This window comes from Oncorhynchus mykiss, chromosome 5 (assembly GCF_057628025.1).
Source record: "Oncorhynchus mykiss isolate SJ-2025 chromosome 5, ASM5762802v1, whole genome shotgun sequence".
Taxonomy (NCBI): domain Eukaryota; kingdom Metazoa; phylum Chordata; class Actinopteri; order Salmoniformes; family Salmonidae; genus Oncorhynchus; species Oncorhynchus mykiss.
The window spans coordinates 46,141,397-46,162,568 of record NC_143026.1 but is presented as its reverse complement, the minus strand read 5'-3'; the positions used below and the strand labels follow the sequence as shown (position 1 = coordinate 46,162,568).

The 21,172-nt window shown below is 47.2% G+C and overlaps 1 protein-coding gene across 2 annotated transcripts in view; it reads right to left on the bottom strand.

The window, feature by feature from the left end:
* Positions 1-21,172, bottom strand: part of sardh (sarcosine dehydrogenase) — a 122,794-nt gene that overhangs the window by 9,584 nt on the left and 92,038 nt on the right. For both annotated transcript variants that reach the window (XM_036977676.2, XM_090235019.1), the window contains exons 18-20: positions 15,935-16,028; positions 13,351-13,513; positions 9,838-10,006 (exon numbers count right to left, since the gene is read on the bottom strand). In XM_036977676.2, coding sequence (XP_036833571.1) covers positions 9,838-10,006; positions 13,351-13,513; positions 15,935-16,028 — 426 coding nt within the window. The remainder of the gene's footprint in view (positions 1-9,837; positions 10,007-13,350; positions 13,514-15,934; positions 16,029-21,172) is intronic.

Below are 21,172 nucleotides of genomic sequence, written 5' to 3'. Positions count from 1 at the left end.
AAAGAAAGAAAGAAAGAAAGAGACTTGTTTGGGCAAAGAAACACGAGCAATGGACATTAGACCGGTGGAAATCTGTCCTTTGGTCTGATGAGTCCAAATTTGAGATTTTTGGTTCCAACCACCGTGTCTTTGTGAGACGCAGAGTTGGTTAACGGATGATCTCCGCATGTGTGGTTCCCACTATGAAACAGGAGGTGTGATGGTGCTTTGCTAGTGACACTGTCTGATTTATTTAGAATTCAAGCCACACTTAACCAGCATGGCTACCACAGCATTCTGCAGCAATACGCCATCCCATCTGGTTTGCGCTTAGTTGGACTATAATTTGTTTTTCAACAGGAAAATGACCTAGCACACATCTCCAGGCTGTGTAAGGGCTATTTGACCAAGCAGGAGAGTGACGGAGTGCTGCATCAGATGACCTGGCCTCGACAATCACCCGACCTCAACCCAAATGGAGATGGTTTGGAATGAGCTGGACCACAGAGTGAAGGAAAAGCAACCAACAAGTGCTCAAGCATATGTGGGAACTCCTTCAAGACGGTTGGAAAATAATTTATCATGGAGCTGGTTGAGAGAATGCCAATAGTGTGCAAAGCTGTCATCAAGGCAAAGGGTGGCTACTTTGAAGACTCAAAAATATATTTTGATTTGTTTAACACTTTTTTGGTTACTACATGATTCCATATGTGTTATTTCATAGTTTTGACTGGTACTGTGTGTACATACAGTTGAAGTCGGATGTTTACATACACTTAGGTTGGAGTCATTAAAACTCGTTTTTCAACCACTCCACAAATTTCTTGTTAACAAACTATAGTTTTGGCAAGTCGGTTAGGGCATCTACTTTGTGCATGACAAGTCATTTTTCCAACAATTGTTTATAGACAGATTATTTCACTCATAATTCACTGCATCACAATTCCAGTGAGTCAGAAGTTTACATACACTAAGTTGACTGTGCCTTTAAACAGCTTGGAAAATTCCAGAAAATGATGTCATGGCTTTAGAAGCTTCTGATAGGCTAATTGACATCATTTGAGTCAATTGGAGGTGAACCTGTGGATGTATTTCAAGGCTTCCTTTCAAACTCAGTGCCTCTGATTGACATCTTAGGAAAATCAAAAGAAATCAGCCAAGACCTCAGAAAAAAATTATAGACCTCCACAAGTCTGGTTCATCCTTGGGAGCAATTTGCAAATGCCTGAAGGTACCACGTTCATCTGTACAAACAATAGTACGCAAGTATAAACACCATGGGACCACGCAGCCGTCGTACTGCTCAGGAAGGAGACACGTTCTGTCTCCTAGAGATGAACGCACTTCGGTGTGAAAAGTGCAAATCAATCCCAGAACAACAGTAAAGGACCTTGTGAAGATGCTGGAGGAAACAGGTACAAAAGTATCTATATCCACAGTAAAACAAGTCCTATATCGACATAACCTGAAAGGCCGCTCAAGCAAGGAAGAAGCCACTGCTCCAAAACTGCCATAAAAAAAGCCAGACTACGGTTTGCAAATGGGGATCGTACTTTTTGGGAGAAATGTCCTCTGGTCTGATGAAACAAAAATAGAACTGTTTGGTCATAATGACCATCGTTATGTTTGGAGGAAAAAGGGAGAGGTTTGCAAGCCGAAGAACACCATCCCAACCGTGAAGCACAGGGGTGGCAGCATCATGTTGTGGGGGTGCTTTGCTGCAGGAGGGACTGGTGCACTTCACAAAATAGATGGCTTCATGAGGAAGGGAAATTGTGTGGATATATTGAAGCAACATCTCAAGGCTTCAGTCAGCAAGTTAAAGCTTGGTCGCAAATGGGTCTTCCAAATGGACAATGACCCCAAGCATACTTCCAAAGTTGTGGCAAAATGGCTTAAGGACAACAAAGTCAAGGTATTGGAGTGGCCATCACAAAGCCCTGACCTCAATCTCATAGAAAATATGTGGGCAGAACTGAAAAAGCATGTGCAAGCAAAGAGGCCTACAAACCTGACTCAGTTACACCAGCTCTGTCAGGAGGAATGTGCCAAAATTCACCCAACTTATTGTGGGAAGCTACCCGAAACGTTGGACCCAAGTTAAACAATGTAAAGGCAATGCTACCAAATACACTCAATTAGTATGTAAACTTCTGGGAATGTGATGAAATAAATAAAAGCTGAAATAAATCACTCTACTATTATTCTGACATTTCACATTCTTAAAATAAAGTGGTGATCCTAACTGACCTAAGACAGGGAATTTTAACTAGGATTAAAAGTCAGGAATTGTGAAAAACTGAGATGAAATGTATTTGGCTAAGGTGTATGTGAACTTCTGACTTCAACTGTATGTATGAGATATATCTATCTATCTATCTATCTATCTATCTATCTATCTATCTATCTATCTATCTATCTATCTATCTATCTATCTATCTATCTATCTATCTATCTATCTATCTATCTATCTATCTATCTATCTATCTATCTATCTATCTATCTATCTATCTATCTATCTATCTATCTATCTATCTATCTATCTATCTATATATATATATCTATCTATCTATCTATATATATATATATATATATATATATATATATATATATATATATATATATATATATATATATATATATATATATATATATATATATATATATATATATACACACACATATACATATACAGTGCCTTGCGAAAGTATTCGGCCCCCTTGAACTTTGCGACCTTTTGCCACATTTCAGGCTTCAAACATAAAGATATAAAACTGTATTTTTTTGTGAAGAATCAACAACAAGTGGGACACAATCATGAAGTGGAACGATATTTATTGGATATTTCAAACTTTAACAAATCAAAAACGGAAAAATTGGGCGTGCAAAATTATTCAGCCCCTTTACTTTCAGTACCAGCAAACTCTCTCCAGAAGTTCAGTGAGGATCTCTGAATGATCCAATGTTGACCTAAATGACTAATGATGATAAATACAATCCACCTGTGTGTAATCAAGTCTCCGTATAAATGCACCTGCACTGTGATAGTCTCAGAGGTCCGTTAAAAGCGCAGAGAGCATCATGAAGAACAAGGAACACACCAGGCAGGTACGAGATACTGTCGTGAAGAAGTTTAAAGCCGGATTTGGATACAAAAAGATTTCCCAGGCTTTAAACATCCCAAGGAGCACTGTGCAAGCGATAATATTGAAATGGAAGGCGTATCAGACCACTGCAAATCTACCAAGACCTGGTCGTCCCTCTAAACTTTCAGCTCATACAAGGAGAAGACTGATCAGAGATGCAGCCAAGAGGCCCATGATCACTCTGGATGAACTGCAGAGATCTACAGCTGAGGTGGGAGACTCTGTCCATAGGACAACAATCAGTCGTATATTGCACAAATCTGGCCTTTATGGAAGAGTGGCAAGAAGAAAGCCATTTCTTAAAGATATCCATAAAAAGTGTTGTTTAAAAGTTTGCCACAAGCCACCTGGGAGAACCAAACATGTGGAAGAAGGTGCTCTGGTCAGATGAAACCAAACTTGAACTTTTTGGCAACAATGCAAAACGTTATGTTTGGCGTAAAAGCAACACAGCTCATCACTCTGAACACACCATCCCCACTGTCAAACATGGTGGTGGCAGCATCATCGTTTGGGCCTGCTTTTCTTCAGCAGGGACAGGGAAGATGGTTAAAATTGATGGGAAGATGGATGGAGCCAAATACAGGACCATTCTGGAAGAAAACCTGATGGAGTCTGCAAAAGACCTGAGACTGGGACGGAGATTTGTCTTCCAACAAGACAATGATCCAAAACATAAAGCAAAATCTACAATGGAATGGTTCAAAAATAAACATATCCAGGTGTTAGAATGGCCAAGTCAAAGACCAGACCTGAATCCAATTGAGAATCTGTGGAAAGAACTGAAAACTGCTGTTCACAAATGCTCTCCATCCAACCTCACTGAGCTCGAGCTGTTTTGCAAGGAGGAATGGGAAAAAATGTCAGTCTCTCGATGTGCAAAACTGATAGAGACATACCCCAAGCGACTTACAGCTGTAATCGCAGCAAAAGGTGGCGCTACAAAGTATTAACTTAAGGGGGCTGAATAATTTTGCACGCCCAATTTTTCAGTTTTTGATTTGTTAAAAAAAATTGAAATATCCAATAAATGTCGTTCCACTTCATGATTGTGTCCCACTTGTTGTTGATTCTTCACAAAAAAATACAGTTTTATATCTTTATGTTTGAAGCCTGAAATGTGGCAAAAGGTCGCAATGTTCAAGGGGGCCGAATACTTTCGCAAGGCACTGTATATATATATATATATATATATATAAAAGATATTGTTTTTAGCCATGTCATATAACCTACCCTGTTCACATTATCATCAACGGTTGTCTTTAGAGCACCAAAACCAGATTGGGCAAGGAGGTATGCTATTTATTGCAACAGTTTTTGTGACAAAACCATCTGAGTTGAAATTGCAAATTAAACACATGAAACTTCAGTTTTTTTTATTCGGTACCTGAACACATACACTAAAATAGCTTTTATGTGCACTACCTCATCACGCAAAGCCTTTTATCGGCTAAAAATAAGTTTGATGGAAACATACCTCTGGCGGGAAAATGTTTATATTTTATGTATGTGATTTAGATACAAGAGATGCAAGAGATGCAAGAGACGGAAAGAGCGCTGCACATGTCCTCTATATTGTTATTGTTCAATGGTTATTTTGACCCTTGGTTAATGTTGTCCCTTTGACAAGTATGTCTATTATTTTAATATTGTAAATATCCAAAGTAAGCTTTGGCAATATGTACTTTGTTACATCATAACAATAAAACAAAGTGAATTGAGATTGAGACAGAGCGCCAGAGAGAGAGAGAGAGCCAGAGCGCCAGAGAGAGAGGGAGCGAGCCAGAGTGCCAGAGAGAGAGGGAGAGAGCTAGAGCGCCAGAGAGAGAGCCAGAGCGCCTGAGAGAGAGAGAGAGCGCCAGAGAGAGAGAGAGAGAGCGCCAGAGAGAGAGAGAGAGAGCACCAGAGAGAGAGAGAGAGAGAGCCAGAGAGAGAGAGAGAGAGCGAGAGAGAGAGCGCCAGAGAGAGAGAGAGCGCCAGAGAGAGACAGCGAGCGCCAGAGAGAGAGAGAGCGAGCACCAGAGAGAGAGAGCGAGCGCCAGAGGGAGAGAGCGAGCGCCAGAGGGAGAGAGCGAGCGCCAGAGGGAGAGAGCGAGCGCCAGAGGGAGAGAGCGAGCGCCAGAGAGAGAGAGAGCGCTGCACATGTCCTCTATATTGTTATTGTTCAATGGTTATTTTGACCCTTGGTTAATGTTGTCCCTTTGACAAGTATGTCTATTATTTTAATATTGTAAATATCCAAAGTAAGCTTTGGCAATATGTACTTTGTTACATCATAACAATAAAACAATGTGAATTGAGATTGAGACAGAGCGCCAGAGAGAGGGAGAGAGCCAGAGCGCCAGAGAGAGAGGGAGCGAGCCAGAGTGCCAGAGAGAGAGGGAGAGAGCCAGAGCGCCAGAGAGAGAGAGAGAGCGCCAGAGAGAGAGAGAGAGAGCGCCAGAGAGAGAGAGAGAGAGAGAGCGCCAGAGAGAGAGAGAGAGAGAGAGCGCCAGAGAGAGAGAGAGAGAGAGAGTGCCAGAGAGAGAGCGCCAGAGAGAGAGAGAGAGAGAGCCAGAGAGAGAGAGAGAGAGAGAGAGAGAGAGCGCCAGAGAGAGAGACAGCGAGCGCCAGAGAGAGAGAGAGCGAGCGCCAGAGAGAGAGAGCGAGCGCCAGAGGGAGAGAGCGAGCGCCAGAGGGAGAGAGGGAGAGAGCGAGCGCCAGAGGGAGAGAGGGAGAGAGCGAGCGCCAGAGGGAGAGAGGGAGAGAGCGAGCGCCAGAGGGAGAGAGCGAGCGCCAGAGGGAGAGAGCGAGCGCCAGAGGGAGAGAGCGAGCGCCAGAGGGAGAGAGCGAGCGCCAGAGGGAGAGAGCGAGCGCCAGAGGGAGAGAGCGAGCGCCAGAGGGAGAGAGCGAGCGCCAGAGGGAGAGAGCGAGCGCCAGACAGAGCGCCAGACAGAGCGCCAGACAGAGCGCCAGACAGAGCGCCAGACAGAGCGCCAGACAGAGCGCCAGACAGAGCGCCAGACAGAGCGCCAGACAGAGCGCCAGACAGAGCGCCAGACAGAGCGCCAGACAGAGCGCCAGACAGAGCGCCAGACAGAGCGCCAGACAGAGCGCCAGACAGAGCGCCAGACAGAGAGAGACAGAGCGCCAGACAGAGAGAGACAGAGCGCCAGACAGAGAGAGACAGAGCGCCAGACAGAGAGAGACAGAGCGCCAGACAGAGAGAGAGAGCGCCAGAGACAGAGAGCGACAGAGACAGAGAGCGCCAGAGACAGAGAGCGCCAGAGACAGAGAGCGCCAGAGACAGAAAGCGCCAGAGAGAGAGAGCGCCAGAGACAGAGAGAGAGAACGCCAGAGAGAGAGAGAGAGACAGAGTCAGAGAGCGCCAGAGAGAGAGCGCCAGAGAGAGAGCGCCAGAGAGAGAGCGCCAGAGAGAGAGAGCGCCACAGAGCCAGAGAGAGAGAGAGAGCGCCAGAGAGAGAGAGAGAGAGAGAGCGCCAGAGAGAGAGAGAGCGCCAGAGAGAGAGAGAGCGCCAGAGAGAGAGAGAGAGCGCGCTAGAGAGAGAGAGCGCGCCAGAGAGAGAGAGCGCGCCAGAGAGAGAGAGCGCGCCAGAGAGAGAGAGAGAGCCAGAGAGAGAGAGCGCCAGAGAGAGAGAGCGCCAGAGAGAGAGAGCGCCAGAGAGAGAGAGCGCCAGAGAGAGAGAGAGAGCGCCAGAGAGAGAGAGAGAGCGCCAGAGAGAGAGAGAGCGCCAGAGAGAGAGAGAGCGCCAGAGAGAGAGAGAGCGCCAGAGAGAGAGCGCGCCAGAGAGAGAGAGAGCGCCAGAGAGAGAGAGAGAGCGCCAGAGAGAGAGAGAGAGCGCTGCACATGTCCTCTATATTGTTATTGTTCAATGGTTATTTTGACCCTTGGTTAATGTTGTCCCTTTGACAAGTATGTCTATTATTTTAATATTGTAAATATCCAAAGTAAGCTTTGGCAATATGTACATTGTTACATCATAACAATAAAACAAAGTGAATTGAGAGAGACAGAGCGCCAGACAGAGACAGAAGGCCAGACAGAGATAGAGCGCCAGACAGAGTGCCAGACAGAGAGAGACAGAGCGCCAGAGAGAGAGAGACAGAGCGCCAGAGAGAGAGAGAGAGAGCACCAGAGAGAGAGAGAGAGAGAGAGAGCGCCAGAGAGAGCGAGAGAGAGACAGAGCCAGAGAGAGAGAGCGCCACAGAGCGGGCGCCAGAGAGAGAGAGCGCCACAGAGCGCGCGCCAGAGAGAGAGCGCCAGAGCGAGAGAGAGAGAGCGCCAGAGAGAGAGAGAGAGAGAGCGCCAGAGAGAGAGAGAGAGAGAGCGCCAGAGAGAGAGAGAGAGAGAGCGCCAGAGAGAGAGAGCGAGAGAGAGAGAGCGCCGGAGAGAGAGAGAGCGCCAGAGAGAGCGCGCCAGAGAGAGCGCCAGAGAGAGAGAGAGCGCCAGAGAGAGAGAGAGCGCCAGAGAGAGAGAGAGCGCCAGAGAGAGAGAGAGAGAGAGCGCCAGAGAGAGAGAGAGAGAGCGCCAGAGAGACAGAGGGCCAGAGAGAGAGAGGGCCAGAGAGAGAGACAGAGAGACAGAGCGCCAGAGACAGCGCGCCAGCCAGCGCACCAGCCAGAGAGAATGCCAGCCAGAGAGAATGCCAGCCAGAGAGAGCCAGCGCACTAGCCAGAGAGGCAGCCAGAGAGGCTGAGCGAGCACTAGAGTTGCTGAGCGAGCACTAGAGAGGCTGAGCGAGCACTAGAGAGGCTGAGCGAGCCAGAGAGCCTGAGTGCCAGACAGAGCGAGCAAGCCAGAGAGAGAGCGAGCGACAGAGCGCCAGCCAGCGAGGCTGAGCGAGCGTCAGAGAGATCGAGCCAGAGAGCGCCAGAGAGAGAGAGACAGAGAGCAGCTTGAGAGCCAGAGCGCCAGCCAGAGAGCTTGAGCGAGAGCCAGAGTGCTAGCCAGAGAGCCTGAGTGAGCCTGATCAAGAGCCAAAGCACCAGGAAGAGAGCATGAGCGCCAACCAGAAAGCCTGAGCGCCAACCAGAGAGCCAGAGCACCAGCCAGAGCACTAGCCAGAGAGCCTGAGTGCCAGCCAAAGAGCCAGAGCGCCAGGCATAGAGCCAGAGCGCCAGGCATAGAGGCAGAGAGCCAGAGCGAGAGCCAGAGTGCCAGCCAGAGAGCCAGAGCGCCAGCCAGAGCGCCAGCCAGAGCGCCAGCCAGAGCGCCAGCCAGAGACCCTGAGCGAGGGCCAGAGCGCCAGCCAGAGCACCAGCCAGAGCACCAGCCAGAGCACCAGCCAGAGCACCAGCCAGAGCACCAGCCAGAGAGCCCGAGCAACTGCCAGAGAGCCCGAGCAACTGCCAGAGAGCCCGAGCAACTGCCAGAGAGGCCGAGCAACTGCCAGAGGCCGAGCAACTGCCAGAGGCCGAGCAACTGCCAGAGAGGCTGAGCGTGCATGAGAGAGTGAGCCAGAGAGAGCGAGCCAGAGAGAAAAAGCGCCAGAGAGAGCAAGAACATCAGAGAGAGAGAGAGCCAGAGAGAGAGAGGCAGCCAGAGAGCCTGAGCGAGCGCCAGTGACTGCCAGAGAGCCTGAGCAACTGCCAGAGAGGCTGAGCGAGCGTGAGAAAGGCTGAGCGCGCAAAGAGAGAGCGAGAGAACGAGAGCGCAAGCGAGAGAGCGAGAGCGCAAGCGAGAGAGCGAGCCAGAGAGAGAAAGCGCCAGAGCGCCAAAGAGAGCAAGAGCGCCAGAGAGAGCGCCAACCAGAGAGAGAGCCAGCCAAAGAGCAAGAGAGAGCGAGCCAGAGAGAGAGCGCGAGAGCGAGCCAGCCAGAGAGAGAAAGAGAGAGAGAGAGAGAGAGAGAGAGCGAGAGAGAGAGAGAGAGCGAGAGAGAGAGAGACAGCCAGAGAGAGAGAGAGAGAGAGAGAGAGAGAGAGAGACAGCCAGAGAGAGAGAGAGAGAGAGAGAGACAGCCAGAGAGAGAGAGAGAGAGAGAGACAGCCAGAGAGAGAGAGAGAGAGAGACAGCCAGAGAGAGAGAGAGAGAGAGAGAGAGAGAGAGAGAGAGAGCAAGCCAGAGAGAAAGAGAGAGCGAGCTCCAGAGAGAGAGCGCCAGAGAGAGAGAGCCAGAGAGAGACAGAGAGAGAGACAGCTCACACTACATCAAACAGACCTGTTCAGGTGATGTAACGTTTGAGCGTTCAGACAGAAATGTCTTGTGTAGAACAGATATGATTGTCCGCGTGTATAATAGGGGATCATGTCAGCTCCACTCATTGAATTTCTATCTGCACCTCAGACCCGAACCAGACAAGAGTAGTCTCAGTGAATCAACTCAGAAAACGATATCACGTCAGGCTGACAGTCCTTTAAATCCACTTCTTACCGAATCCCTTTCTAATCGAACCACAGCAGTTTTAGTGAATGACTGGAAACATCACTTAGTCCCTCACCATTTAGACCACATTTAGACCAGGTCTGCTACAGTACACTAACGGCAGGGAAGACTTGTGGGCTAAGTTACGAAAATATGATTCTGTCATCTATGGTTGTCATTAAGGCCATGGTCATGTTGACTTTAAAAAGAAGAGAAACTCACACCGTTCTAACTGGAGTCATCGAAGACCCACATGGAAGGAGGAGGAAGAAGCCGAGGATATAAGAAAATAATGCTGGTGACATTTAATCATGTCCTCAAGCTAAAAAAGTTGCCATGGTGACCACTCACTCATCAATGGTGAAACAGACAATGCGTCTACGTAGTCCCTCAGCTTTCTGTTTCTCCAGAGAGGCCCGACCCAGGAAGGGAATGGTGCTCTTCATCTTACAGGTAAACGCTAGTCCCGCCTCCAGAGGTGTGTCGTCAGGCCGCAGGTCAGCATGCCAATGTCTGTAGCCTAGGGAGAGAGGGGAGTCACTATCCAGCCAAACTGCAAACCTTGGAAGAGGTAGGACACAGAATGGATGAGACCGATGTAATGTACGCTTACACACTCAGTCAGTGGAGGCTGGTGGGAGGAGCCATAGGAGGATGGTAATGGCTGGAATGGAATTCATGGAACAGAGTCAAACATGCGGTTTCCATATGTTTGATACATGTACATGTATTCCATTCCAGCCATTACAATGAGCCCATCCTCCTTTAGCTCCTCCCACCAGCCTCCTCTGCATTCATTAGACACAGAAACATGAACGCATGCAAGCGCGCAGAGGTTAAGCACTCTCAAAGAAGTTGCTTATCGTTGTCCAACGTATTCGATGATCACTTCCACTTCTGAGTTAACGGTGAGTTATTTGGTGACTGCAGAGTCCAATCAGAGATCCACAAACTTTATTGCAGGTCGGGCATATGCAGTCTGTGTTGGCGGGGGGGGGCAGGCAAGGTTGTATGTCTCCTGAGCTGTTTTTGCTGTCTCTTTGTGTTCCTCTCCCCGCCTCTGTACACCGCTCTGGCAGAGCTGCCGCCAGGTGGAACAGTTGGCAGCAGCATCCTCTAGGTCTGTGGGTTTGATGTTGCACTTCTTCAGTGACGTTTTCAGCTGGCCCTTGTAGAGCTTCAGCTGTCCCCTGCAGACCGCCGGCCAAGATGTAGCTGGCCATACAGGATCTTCCCTGGCAAGCGCTCCTGAGACATTCTAATGACATGCCCAAGCCAGCACAGTTGGTGTTGAGTGATCATGGCCTCCTTACTCTTGCAGTTGGTCTTAGCAAGTATTTCTGTATGGGGCACACGGTTGCACCAGGGGATTCCCAGGATGCAATGCAGGCATCTAATGTGGAATTGCTCGAGCTGCAGGTTGTGGCGACTAAGTGACCCAGGCTTCATAGCTGTAAAAAAAGTATGGTGATGCAGACGGCAACCTTGGTGTGGAGGTGGAGATTCCGGTTTTGGAAGATCCTGCATCTGAGTTTCCTGAAGGCAGCTGATGCTTGCTTGATCCTATTTTGAGTTTCGAGGTCGAGGTCTGAAGGTCTTTCAGAGTGTGGGCCACAAGAGCACAGTCATCAGCATACTGCAGCTCAAGAACCCGTTCTGTCAAGACTTGTGGTTGCTTGGAGCCTCCTGACATTGAATAGATTTCCATCCAGCCTGAAGTCCACTGCAAAACCCCTGCTGTCCTCAAACTCTTTCTGGAGAAGCTGGGTGACATGTAGGAGGAAGACGTTAAAGAGTACCAGTGCGAGTGACACACCCCTGCCTCACACCGATGCTTACTCTAAAGGGCACCGTCTCCTGCCCTCCAATGGCCACCAGAGCCATCATCCCATCATGGAACTCAAAAAGGATGTTGACAAATTGTTGCCACAGGTGGACTTGTCACCCTTGTTCTTATCGATGTTTGCATCCCGCCACTGTTGTGGGACGATCTCCCGGTCCCAAACCTCAGTGATGTACTGGTGGAGCGTTCTGGTACAGAAGTAACCTCCCTTCTTAAGTAGCTCTGCCGGGATGCTGTCAGCGCCAGGAGTCTCGTTGTTCATGAGGGAATGGATAGCTGATAACACCTCTTGGAAGGTTGGTGAATGGTTGAGGCCTTGAATGGGTGGACAGACGGAATGGTCTGTAGGAGAACGCTGATTGAGTAGTGCTTCAAAGTGGTCAGCCCACCTCATCAGCATCTGGTTTTGGTCCTTCAAGAAAAAGTCAGACTATCAACTGTTTTCATGGGGGTGATGAAGAGACTTAGGGCTACAGATAGCTTTAGTTGAGCTGTAGATATTGTGAATGTCGTTTTTGTCAGCATAAATGTTGATTTCTTGTGCCTTCGATGACATAATTCAGCAAAATCAAAACAGAACGCATTAGTGACACTGCGCCAGAGGCTTCGTTCGAAATAGAGCTGTCTTTATTTGGGAGAGGAGAGCCACTCCGTTCCAACGCTGCTCTGCTCATCTACTGGGAAACATACAGAGGACCCAGTGTTTTATACTGTACTGTAATTACAGTGTAATAGTTAGAGCTGTATTCATCGCGAGGAGGCCCGACAGGAGTCTTGGTCACGGAGAGGCTTTGTACCGGCAAGGGGAAACTTGTGCATGACGCTTCTCCCCAATTCACCACAAGGGCTAGCCGGCGGCAGCGAGCTGTAAGCGAGAGTATGCAAGCAAGTGGCAAGCGGGCATGCAACTAACCTCTACCTGCTGATATGTCAAACAGCCACTGTAATGGGTCTCTCATTTCTGCTAGTCATGCTACTGCTGTTCTCTCAAGGACACAGGTATTGAACCAAACACGCTCTGTTTCACTTACAGCTCTGCTCCATGTTGTCACGACACCAGTATCGCGATACTTACCATACCAGATTATCCTTGGCAAAAAAATAAAACACGAAGCCGACAAAACTCTATGGTCCTTTAAAATCTACTTCTGTAAAACAAATGTGACTCTGGGTGACAACATAAGGTAGTTTTCTCCAACATTAGGACTGTTTTCCTCGAGAAATTCTGTCCGCTTCGTGTTTTGTTTCCTTTGCTTCCTAGTATCGCGATACTGGTATCGTGACAACACTACGACTGATACCTATGGAAATGTGTACATCTGACACACTGTCTGCTGCCTATGGAGGTTTATACATTCAGTTAAGACGTTAATAGGACTGTTACTGTACTCTTGGCTTAACTGACTAGTGCCCAGGCTAACATTCCACACCTTGTACTCCGTGTCATTGCCAAACTAAGCTAATAAGAATCTGTAGTGTGTGATTATCCCACTGCCGTTACATAAGAAAAGGGGTAGTAAAAGTCCCAACTTTTCCTGGCACATCTCACTAATATGTTTTCCTGGAACATGTCATAGCTGAAGCACAGCTGGTGGTTGTGTTGCCACCAGCCCCTCAGCTCAGAAAACCACAGCTGGTTCCGGAAAAACTTTGTTGAGTTGTTGTTCTGGCACCAAACTCTTTCGGAGCTGTACTATACCTTTCTCGATGCTGAAGTACATGTCTATGCTGAGGGAGTCATTGGCACACACACACACGCGCACACACACAAACACCTTTCTCTATACTGAGGGAGTCATTGGCACACACACACACAAACACCTTTCTCTATACTGAGGGAGTCGATGGCACACACACACGCACACACACAAACACCTTTCTCTATACTGAGGGAGTCATTGGTACACACACACGCACACACCTTTCTCTATACTGAGGGAGTCGATGGTACACACACACACGCACACAAACACCTTTCTCTATACTGAGGGAGTCGATGGCACACACACACACACAAACACCTTTCTCTATACTGAGGGAGTCGATGGCTCTGTATCCTGCGTTGATGATGCTGTGCTTGGCACCGGCAGCCATGACAGCCTGGTAGACGGGCAAGCAGGAGTCCTTAGGGATGTGCAGTTCCCAGCCCAGCTCGCCCACGAAGGACAGACGCATGGCACGCACCTAGAGGGGGAGGGGGTGACAGAATGAGAATTCATGAGCGAGTGATTGAATGAGTGAAAGACAGTGAGCGAGTTAGTGAGCGAACGAGGAAAGTGATAATTTAAATGTCCTGGGACATGACGGGGCTCTAATAAGACACAGTAATTGCAACCGATAGTTATCTTCCCAACACACTGTATGCAATGAGACTTTAAATTTCATGGCCAGAACCCAATGTAATATATATGTAATGGAATGAATAGAGGAATTGTGTACGAGTTGTCCTTGAGAGCAGGAAGGCAGCTCACACTGGTCTAGTCTGACAGAGAGAACCCTTCTGGAGAACAGCACAGCTGCTCTGTAACCCTCCTACTATCTACTGTTCCCACACACACACACACCACGTCTTCAAGGACACGGTCTGTATGCCGGGCTGCCGTACATTCTAATGAAGAAGTTCCTCGCAGGGAGAGAGGGAACAGAGAGGAGAGAGAGAGAGAGAGAGAGAGAGAGAGAGAGAGAGAGAGAGAGAGAGAGAGAGCGTGGGAGGATGAACAGAAGCATGGGAAAGGAACAGGATGGGAAGTGATAAAAATGTGTTAGTGATAGAGCTGGATAGGGAGAAGAAAAGAGGAAGAGCAGAAGAAGAGATGTGAGACTAAAGAAGGAGAGAGGGTGAGAGACTGGTGAAGCAGGACAGCAGGAGGAATGTGAGGAGAAGCTGAGGAGATGTGACAACAGCAAGGATAGTTGAAGAGGCAGCCCCAGAGGAGGCCCTGTCAGCCACACCATCTGGCCAGCACAGCCTCACACAGGTCCCTTTATCCCCTCCACTCACAGCAGGAAACTCTAGGGATCCGGACAGAACTAGGCCAAGATCCTCTCACATAACACATACACAAATAATAATCATGCATGCACATGCAGGCACACATGCACACCCACGTGCACGCACACCCATGCATGCATGCACGTGGGTGGGTGTGCGTGGGCACGCGTGTGGGTGTATGCGCACGGTTGGGTGTGCGGGCGCGTGCACGCACACCCCGTCCAAACCAAACAACCTACCTCACGGTATGTTAAACCTGTATGGGAGAATGATGTGTAATGAGTGAGTTGGGGCACAGGCAAAGACCGTGTTTTCAGCACAGCAGTGAGACAATCATTGGGATTAAAATGCCATCAAGACCGTACTTAATGTAGGACAGGATGGGGCATTAGTGAAGGCAGGCAGATGCCAAAGAAACAAGGGGGATCCAGAAAAAAACGATGACATAATTCAGCAAAATCAAAACAGAACGCATTAGTGACACTGCGCCAGAGGCTTCGTTCGAAATAGAGCTGTCTTTATTTGGGAGAGGAGAGCCACTCCGTTCCAACGCTGCTCTGCTCATCTACTGGGAAACATACAGAGGACCCAGTGTTTTATACTGTACTGTAATTACAGTGTAATAGTTAGAGCTGTATTGGATGTTTATTAAAACAAAAACACTCCAAATGTATTACAGCTAAACATGTATAGAGATGTTTCTTAATTTGATCACTGTTGTCAGATTGTGGCAACTTGTGGTGTATTGAAGGTTTAAAAAGGCTTCTAAATTTTGTAATTTCCACTTAAACTTGATTTGCCCCAACGGAAAATGCATCAACCCCTACAAAAATATCCATTAATTATAATCCACATAATTCAGATTTCCTGCAGGATTATTTTACTGCTGTGAGAAACTGGTCAAATTAAGATGGTATGTATTAAATGTACAGAGAGACGTACATGTTTTCTACAACTCTGAAATGAGGCAGAGAGGAGGAAAAGACTGGATGGTGAAAGACTAGAATGTTTCAATTCAAGGGAGATATGAATAATGGAGAGGGACAGATGAGAGAGCGCAATAGGAAAAAAAGAGAGAGGGAGGTTAGAGAAGTGTGCAGAGTGTTTGACATGAGGTCTCAGTCAGTCACAGGGGTGATGTGAGCTAGGCCATCTGTCCCATAAACAGGCACAACACTCACTCGGGTTCCTCACTCACAATACACAACTAGGCCAAGACACACAACAAACACACACGCAGGCAGCTACACGCAAACGCGCGCACATACAACAACCACCTTTGTGCACGCATGAACGCACACGCGCAAAGTTATGCACCCTCGCTCTTTTCTTGCTCTCTCTCATGCACACTAAGGAGAAAAGAACCCTTCTTCAAGCAGCGCCATGAAGTGTACATTTATTCTAATATACTACTTGAATTCCATTGGCAATTGACATCACTGTGTGAAGAAAAGTCATTTGTACCAGATTCAATTATACATTTGATGAGGCAGGAGTGTGTGTGTGTGTGTGTGTGTCTAAGGGTGGGAATGAAAGGGGAAAATAACTGCTAGCCAGACAGACCAATAGAGCCAGCCAGCCAGGAAGACAGACAGACAGGTCCTTCCTCTTACCTTGTGTCCGGCAGCGTTACAGACTTTGTGTGTTGAGAAAGGGAAGGCTTCGTTACTCAGGTCTGTATCCAGGATCTCCTGTAGCACCTCTCGACTGTGGACAGACACAGAACACCACGTCAGCAAATCAGTTGTCAATCAACCAGTATCAGCCAATCGCCGGGTCAATCAGGAACTGCTCTAACCATGCAACTGCCAAAAGGGATCATCAGTGAATCAACAGTATATCTGTCAATCACCAATGGCAGCAGAGCTCACGTCAGCCAAAGTACCTAGCAGTCAACCTGTCCATCTGAGAAAAGTCCACGACAGACAATATAAGTCAGACAGGCAGCGCGGCACAACACACACTCATGATTGAGTAGACAAAAACAAAACATCATTCATATTTCATGGACAGTGTTCAGGTTTGGTTGGGTGTTGTCTGCGACACTGGGCCCGGGTCTGTCCTTATGAGTTCCTCTGCGCGCACAATCTGCTTTCTGGAAAGTGCCTCGTCACTGAAGTAGCCTGATCCCAGATCTGTTTGTGCAGTCTTGCCAAACTAGACAATGACTGTAGGGAGCTGGGAAGACAGCACAAACCAATTTGCGATCAGGCTATCACTGAAGGGCCCCTGACTGTAGTCATTGGTAGCAGCTGCGTGGCTTGCAGGGCTTGCAGGGCCAAAACAGCCTAGACGATGAGCTCAGAGGGAGCCCCTCTTTCACTGTGACGCTTCTCTCTCATTTGGCTTCGTACACCTCTTTCCTCCAGCATAATGATGACTTTCTACCATCATTTTTTTCACCCGTCAAATACTTTACAACAAGTGCCCGAAGGAAGGGGAGGAGACAGGGGACAGCATTTTAAACAATTGAGTAACTGCACTCTAAAATTGAGATAGAGATGGCTTCCTCTTTTCGGGGCCGGCGGCAGCGTCAGTGTCTCCGGGTACAGGTCAATAAGGCTCCATCCTCAAGACACAAACGCAGCGTTGCTACATTGGCAGCAGTCAAAGTGATGGATGTTTACACTAGGGCAGAGACGTGGACTGTGAGCCGCTACGGTCACGCTACATTGATAAACAAACCTTGGTATAAAAATATGCCAAAATATGCCATTTACGACAAGGACCGGGGCTTTTCTAGGTACAGGAATGGCCGGACGGCTGGCTGAGATTGCAGAGGCATCATTCTTCAGAGGTAAATCTCAGAGTTGGAGCGGCTGCCGGTGGACGGCAGAAGAGTAATGGATGTTTAGGCTCTGCCAGAGCGCGCGCGTGTGTGTGTGTGTGCAAGCACCTACCACTAAGCAGAGGAACTCATAGGACTAATTAAATGTGTGAGGTACAGAGGGAGATAAGGTGTAGGGCCAGGGGAATATGTGGAGGTAGAGAGATAATATATTTTGTTCGTGAAGGTAGGTGGTTTCAGGGTATTTTTTTAAAATGTATGAGGCAATGTGATTAGTTGCTGTCGAATGGATCAGTGGTATAAAGTGGTATAAAGCGCTCCGATATTTCATGAACAGCCTCCACCCATTCCCTTCCCTCTGAAACGTCATGCTTACTGAACTGTAGAGGCCGACAAGCTGTCTAATTATAAACCCTCTGTGTGAGTGTGTGCGTTAGTGCGTGGATAGTGTGGGCTGTGAAACAGCCAATTAGTTGATCAGACTACCCATTTAGTGTGGCAGTTAGCGCAGGATCACAGATCTGTTCCTAATGAGAAATCACACACACACACACAGCTGGCTGCATATCACCCCCAAATCTAACCAAACTCCTAATTTTAGTTGTTGTAAAACTCCTTTTGCACTATTACGTGACAACATCGAATTAAACATTTCTAAATTGAGATTGCACTAATTAAACGTCAAACTATTTGCAGAACTACTAATTCAGTCCCAACTATGTATGTGATACACAGAGCCCACACAGTACAAGGGAACAAGTATGTGACCCCTGCCTATCCGTATACTCTGAGATGCAAATCAGACCAGAGAGAAATCCCCCCCTCCTCTTCAATATCCTCTCATTGCCTCCTCGTCGCTAGCTACACTGCCGCAGGGGACTCATTTGAGTTTCAGATGTGTTGTGACAGCATTTCATTCATATTTCAGGATTGTGGGAAGGGGGACGAGGGAGGAAGTGAGAGATGATGAGGGGGGGAGGACATGATGAAAAAGACACTAATATGTATGGGGGCTGGGGACAGTCATTTCTACTAGCTGGAGTTAGTCTGTTGCGACAGAGAGATAGACGGAGCAGAAGGTGGCCCAGGGACAGCCATAACGACAAGGCCCACAGCAAGTTCACAGTCACAGTGAAATCCTTTTCAACCGGAACGTTTAACTTCTCTGGGATAGGTGGCAGTATTTTCACGTCCGGATGAAAAGCGTGTCCAAAGTAAACTGCCTGTTACTCAGGCCCAGAAGCTAGGATATGCATATTATTAGATTTGGATAGAAAACACTGACGTTTCTAAAACTGTTTGAATCATGTCTGTGAGTATAACAGAACTTATTTGGCAGGACAAACAATTCAGAATATTTTTTGTTTGAGGTCACTCTTTTCAATGGGTTTTCATTGAGAATCCAGATTTCTAAAGGACTTTCTTGCAGTTCCTATCGCTTCCACTGGATGTCAAGTCTTTAGAAATTGGTTGAGGTTTTTCCCTTTGAGAAATTAAGAAGTAGCACTGTTCAGAACGAGGCTCGAGGGAAGTGTACTCTTTGTTAGAGGCGCATGACCTGAAAAGCACTCTCCACTTTGTTTTCCTCCGGCATTGAACACAGTTAATCCAGTCTTAAATTGTATTGATTATTTATGTAAAAAAATACCTAAAGTTGTATTAGGAAAGAAGTTTCAAATATTTGGACAAAGCTTACAGGTAACTTATGAGAAATTTTGGAGTCATGTTGCGCGAGTTGGAACCGGTGTTTTTCTGGATCAAACACGCCAAATAAATAGACATTTTGGATATATATCCGACAGAATTAATCAAACAAAAAGGACCATTTGTGATGTTTATGGGACATATTGTAGTGCCAACAGAAGAAGCTCGTCAAAGGTAAGGCATGAACTATATCTTTATTTCTGCGTTTTGTGTAGCGCCTGGAGGGTTGAAATATGATTGTCTGTGTATGTTTGCAGGGGTGCTGTCCTCAGATAATAGCATTGTTTGCTTTCGCTGTAAAGCCTTTTTGAAATCTGACACGTTGGCTAAATTCACAACAAGTGTAGCTTTAACTTGGTGTCTTGCATGTGTGATTTCATGAAAGTTACATTTTTATTGTAATTCATTTGAATTTAGCGCTCTGCATTATCACTGGATGTTGGCCAGGTGGGACGCTAGTGAGATTAAACAAGTTTTGGGCCTAGCAGCTTTGCTCACCCACATCTGTCCAGGGTGACTTAAATAGAGGCTATACAGTGAGTAAGGCTAGGGTAACTGTATGTGACTAACGTTACGGGTTGTGCTGATGAATTACTGTAAGTAAACCAGCAGTTACTGTAAGTGACATATTAGTTGTGCTGATGACTAGTGACTTACTCGAAGTAAAAGTGAGTGCCTCATTTCAGAAACTGTGTACAGTCGTGGCCAAAAGTTGTGAATGACACAAATATGAATTTTCAAAGTCTGCTGACTCAGTTTGTATGATAGCAATTTGCATACACTTCAGAATGTTATGAAGAGTGATCAGATGAATTGCAAAGTCCCTCTTTGCCATGCAAATTAACTGAATCCCCTAAAAACATTTCCACTGCATTTCAGCCCTGCCACAAAAGGACCTGCTGACATCACTCTGTCATGCTGATTGAGTTCGAATTACAGACTGGAAGCCTCAAAAGTAGTCTGGTGCTTGGAATCATTGTTCTTCCTCTGTCAATCATGGTTACCTGCAAGGAAACACATGCCATCATCATTGCTTTGCACAAAAAGGGCTTCACAGGTAATCAACCATTTATCGGATCATCAAGAACTTCAAGGAGAGCGGTTCAATTGTTGTGAAGAAGGCTTCAGGGCGCCCAAGAGAGTCCAGCAAGCGACAGGACCGTCTCCTAAAGTTGATTCAGCTGTGGAATCGGGGCACCACCAGTACAGAGCTTGCTCAGGAATGGCAGCAGGCAGGTGTGAGTGCATCTGCATGCACAGCGAGGTGAAGACTTTTGGAGGATGGCCTGGTGTCAAGAAGGGCAGCAAAAGAAGCCACTTCTCTCCAGGAAAAACATCAGGGACAGACTGATATTCTGCAAAAGGTACAGGGATTGGACTGCTGAGGACTGGGATAAAGTCATTTTCTCTGATAAATCCCCTTTCCGATTGTTTGTGGCATCCGGAAAAAAGCTTGTCCGGAGAAGACAAGGTGAGCGCTACCATCAGTCCTGTGTCATGCCAACAGTAAAGCATCCTGAGACCATTCATGTGTGAGGTTGCTTCGCAGCCAAGGGAGTGGGCTCACTCACAATTTTGCCTAAGAACACAGCCATGAATAAAGAATGGTACCAATACATCCTCAGAGAGAAACTTCCCCCAAGCATCCAGGAACAGTTTGGTGACGAACAATGCCTTTTCCAGCATGATGGAGTACCTTGCCATAAGGCAAAAGTGGTAACTAAGTGGCTCAGGGAACAAAACATTGATATTTTGGGTCCATGGACAGGAAAAAAAGAGGGTCAACACTGCAAATATTGACTCTTTGCATCAACTTCATGTAATTGTCAATAAATAAAAGCCTTTGACACTTATGAAATGCTTGTAATTATACTTCAGGAATTCTATAGTAACATCTGACAAAAGTATCTAAAGACACTGAAGCAGCAAACTTTGTGGAACTTAATATTTGTGTCATTCTCAAAACTTTTGGCCTCGACTGTGCCTTTATGTGTATTTAACTGTATGTAAACGTATGTAACTACGTGCGTGTGCGTGCAAATGTGCGTGTAACTGTAGGTGCGTGCAACTGTGCGTGCGTGCGTGTGTAACTGTGTGTGCAACTATGTATGTGCAACTATGTGTGCGTAACTGTGGTGCGTAACGGTGTGCGTGTGTGTGTAATTGCGTGTAACTGTGTTTCTGTGTGTGTGTGTAACTGTGTGTGTGTGTAATTGCGCGCGTGTGTGTGTGTGTGCGTAACTGTGTGTGCGTGTGTGTGTAATTGCGCGCGCGTGTGTGTGTGCGTAACTGTGGTGCGCGTGTGTGTGTGCGTAACTGTGGTGCGTGTGTGTGTGTGCGTAACTGTGGTGCGTGTGTG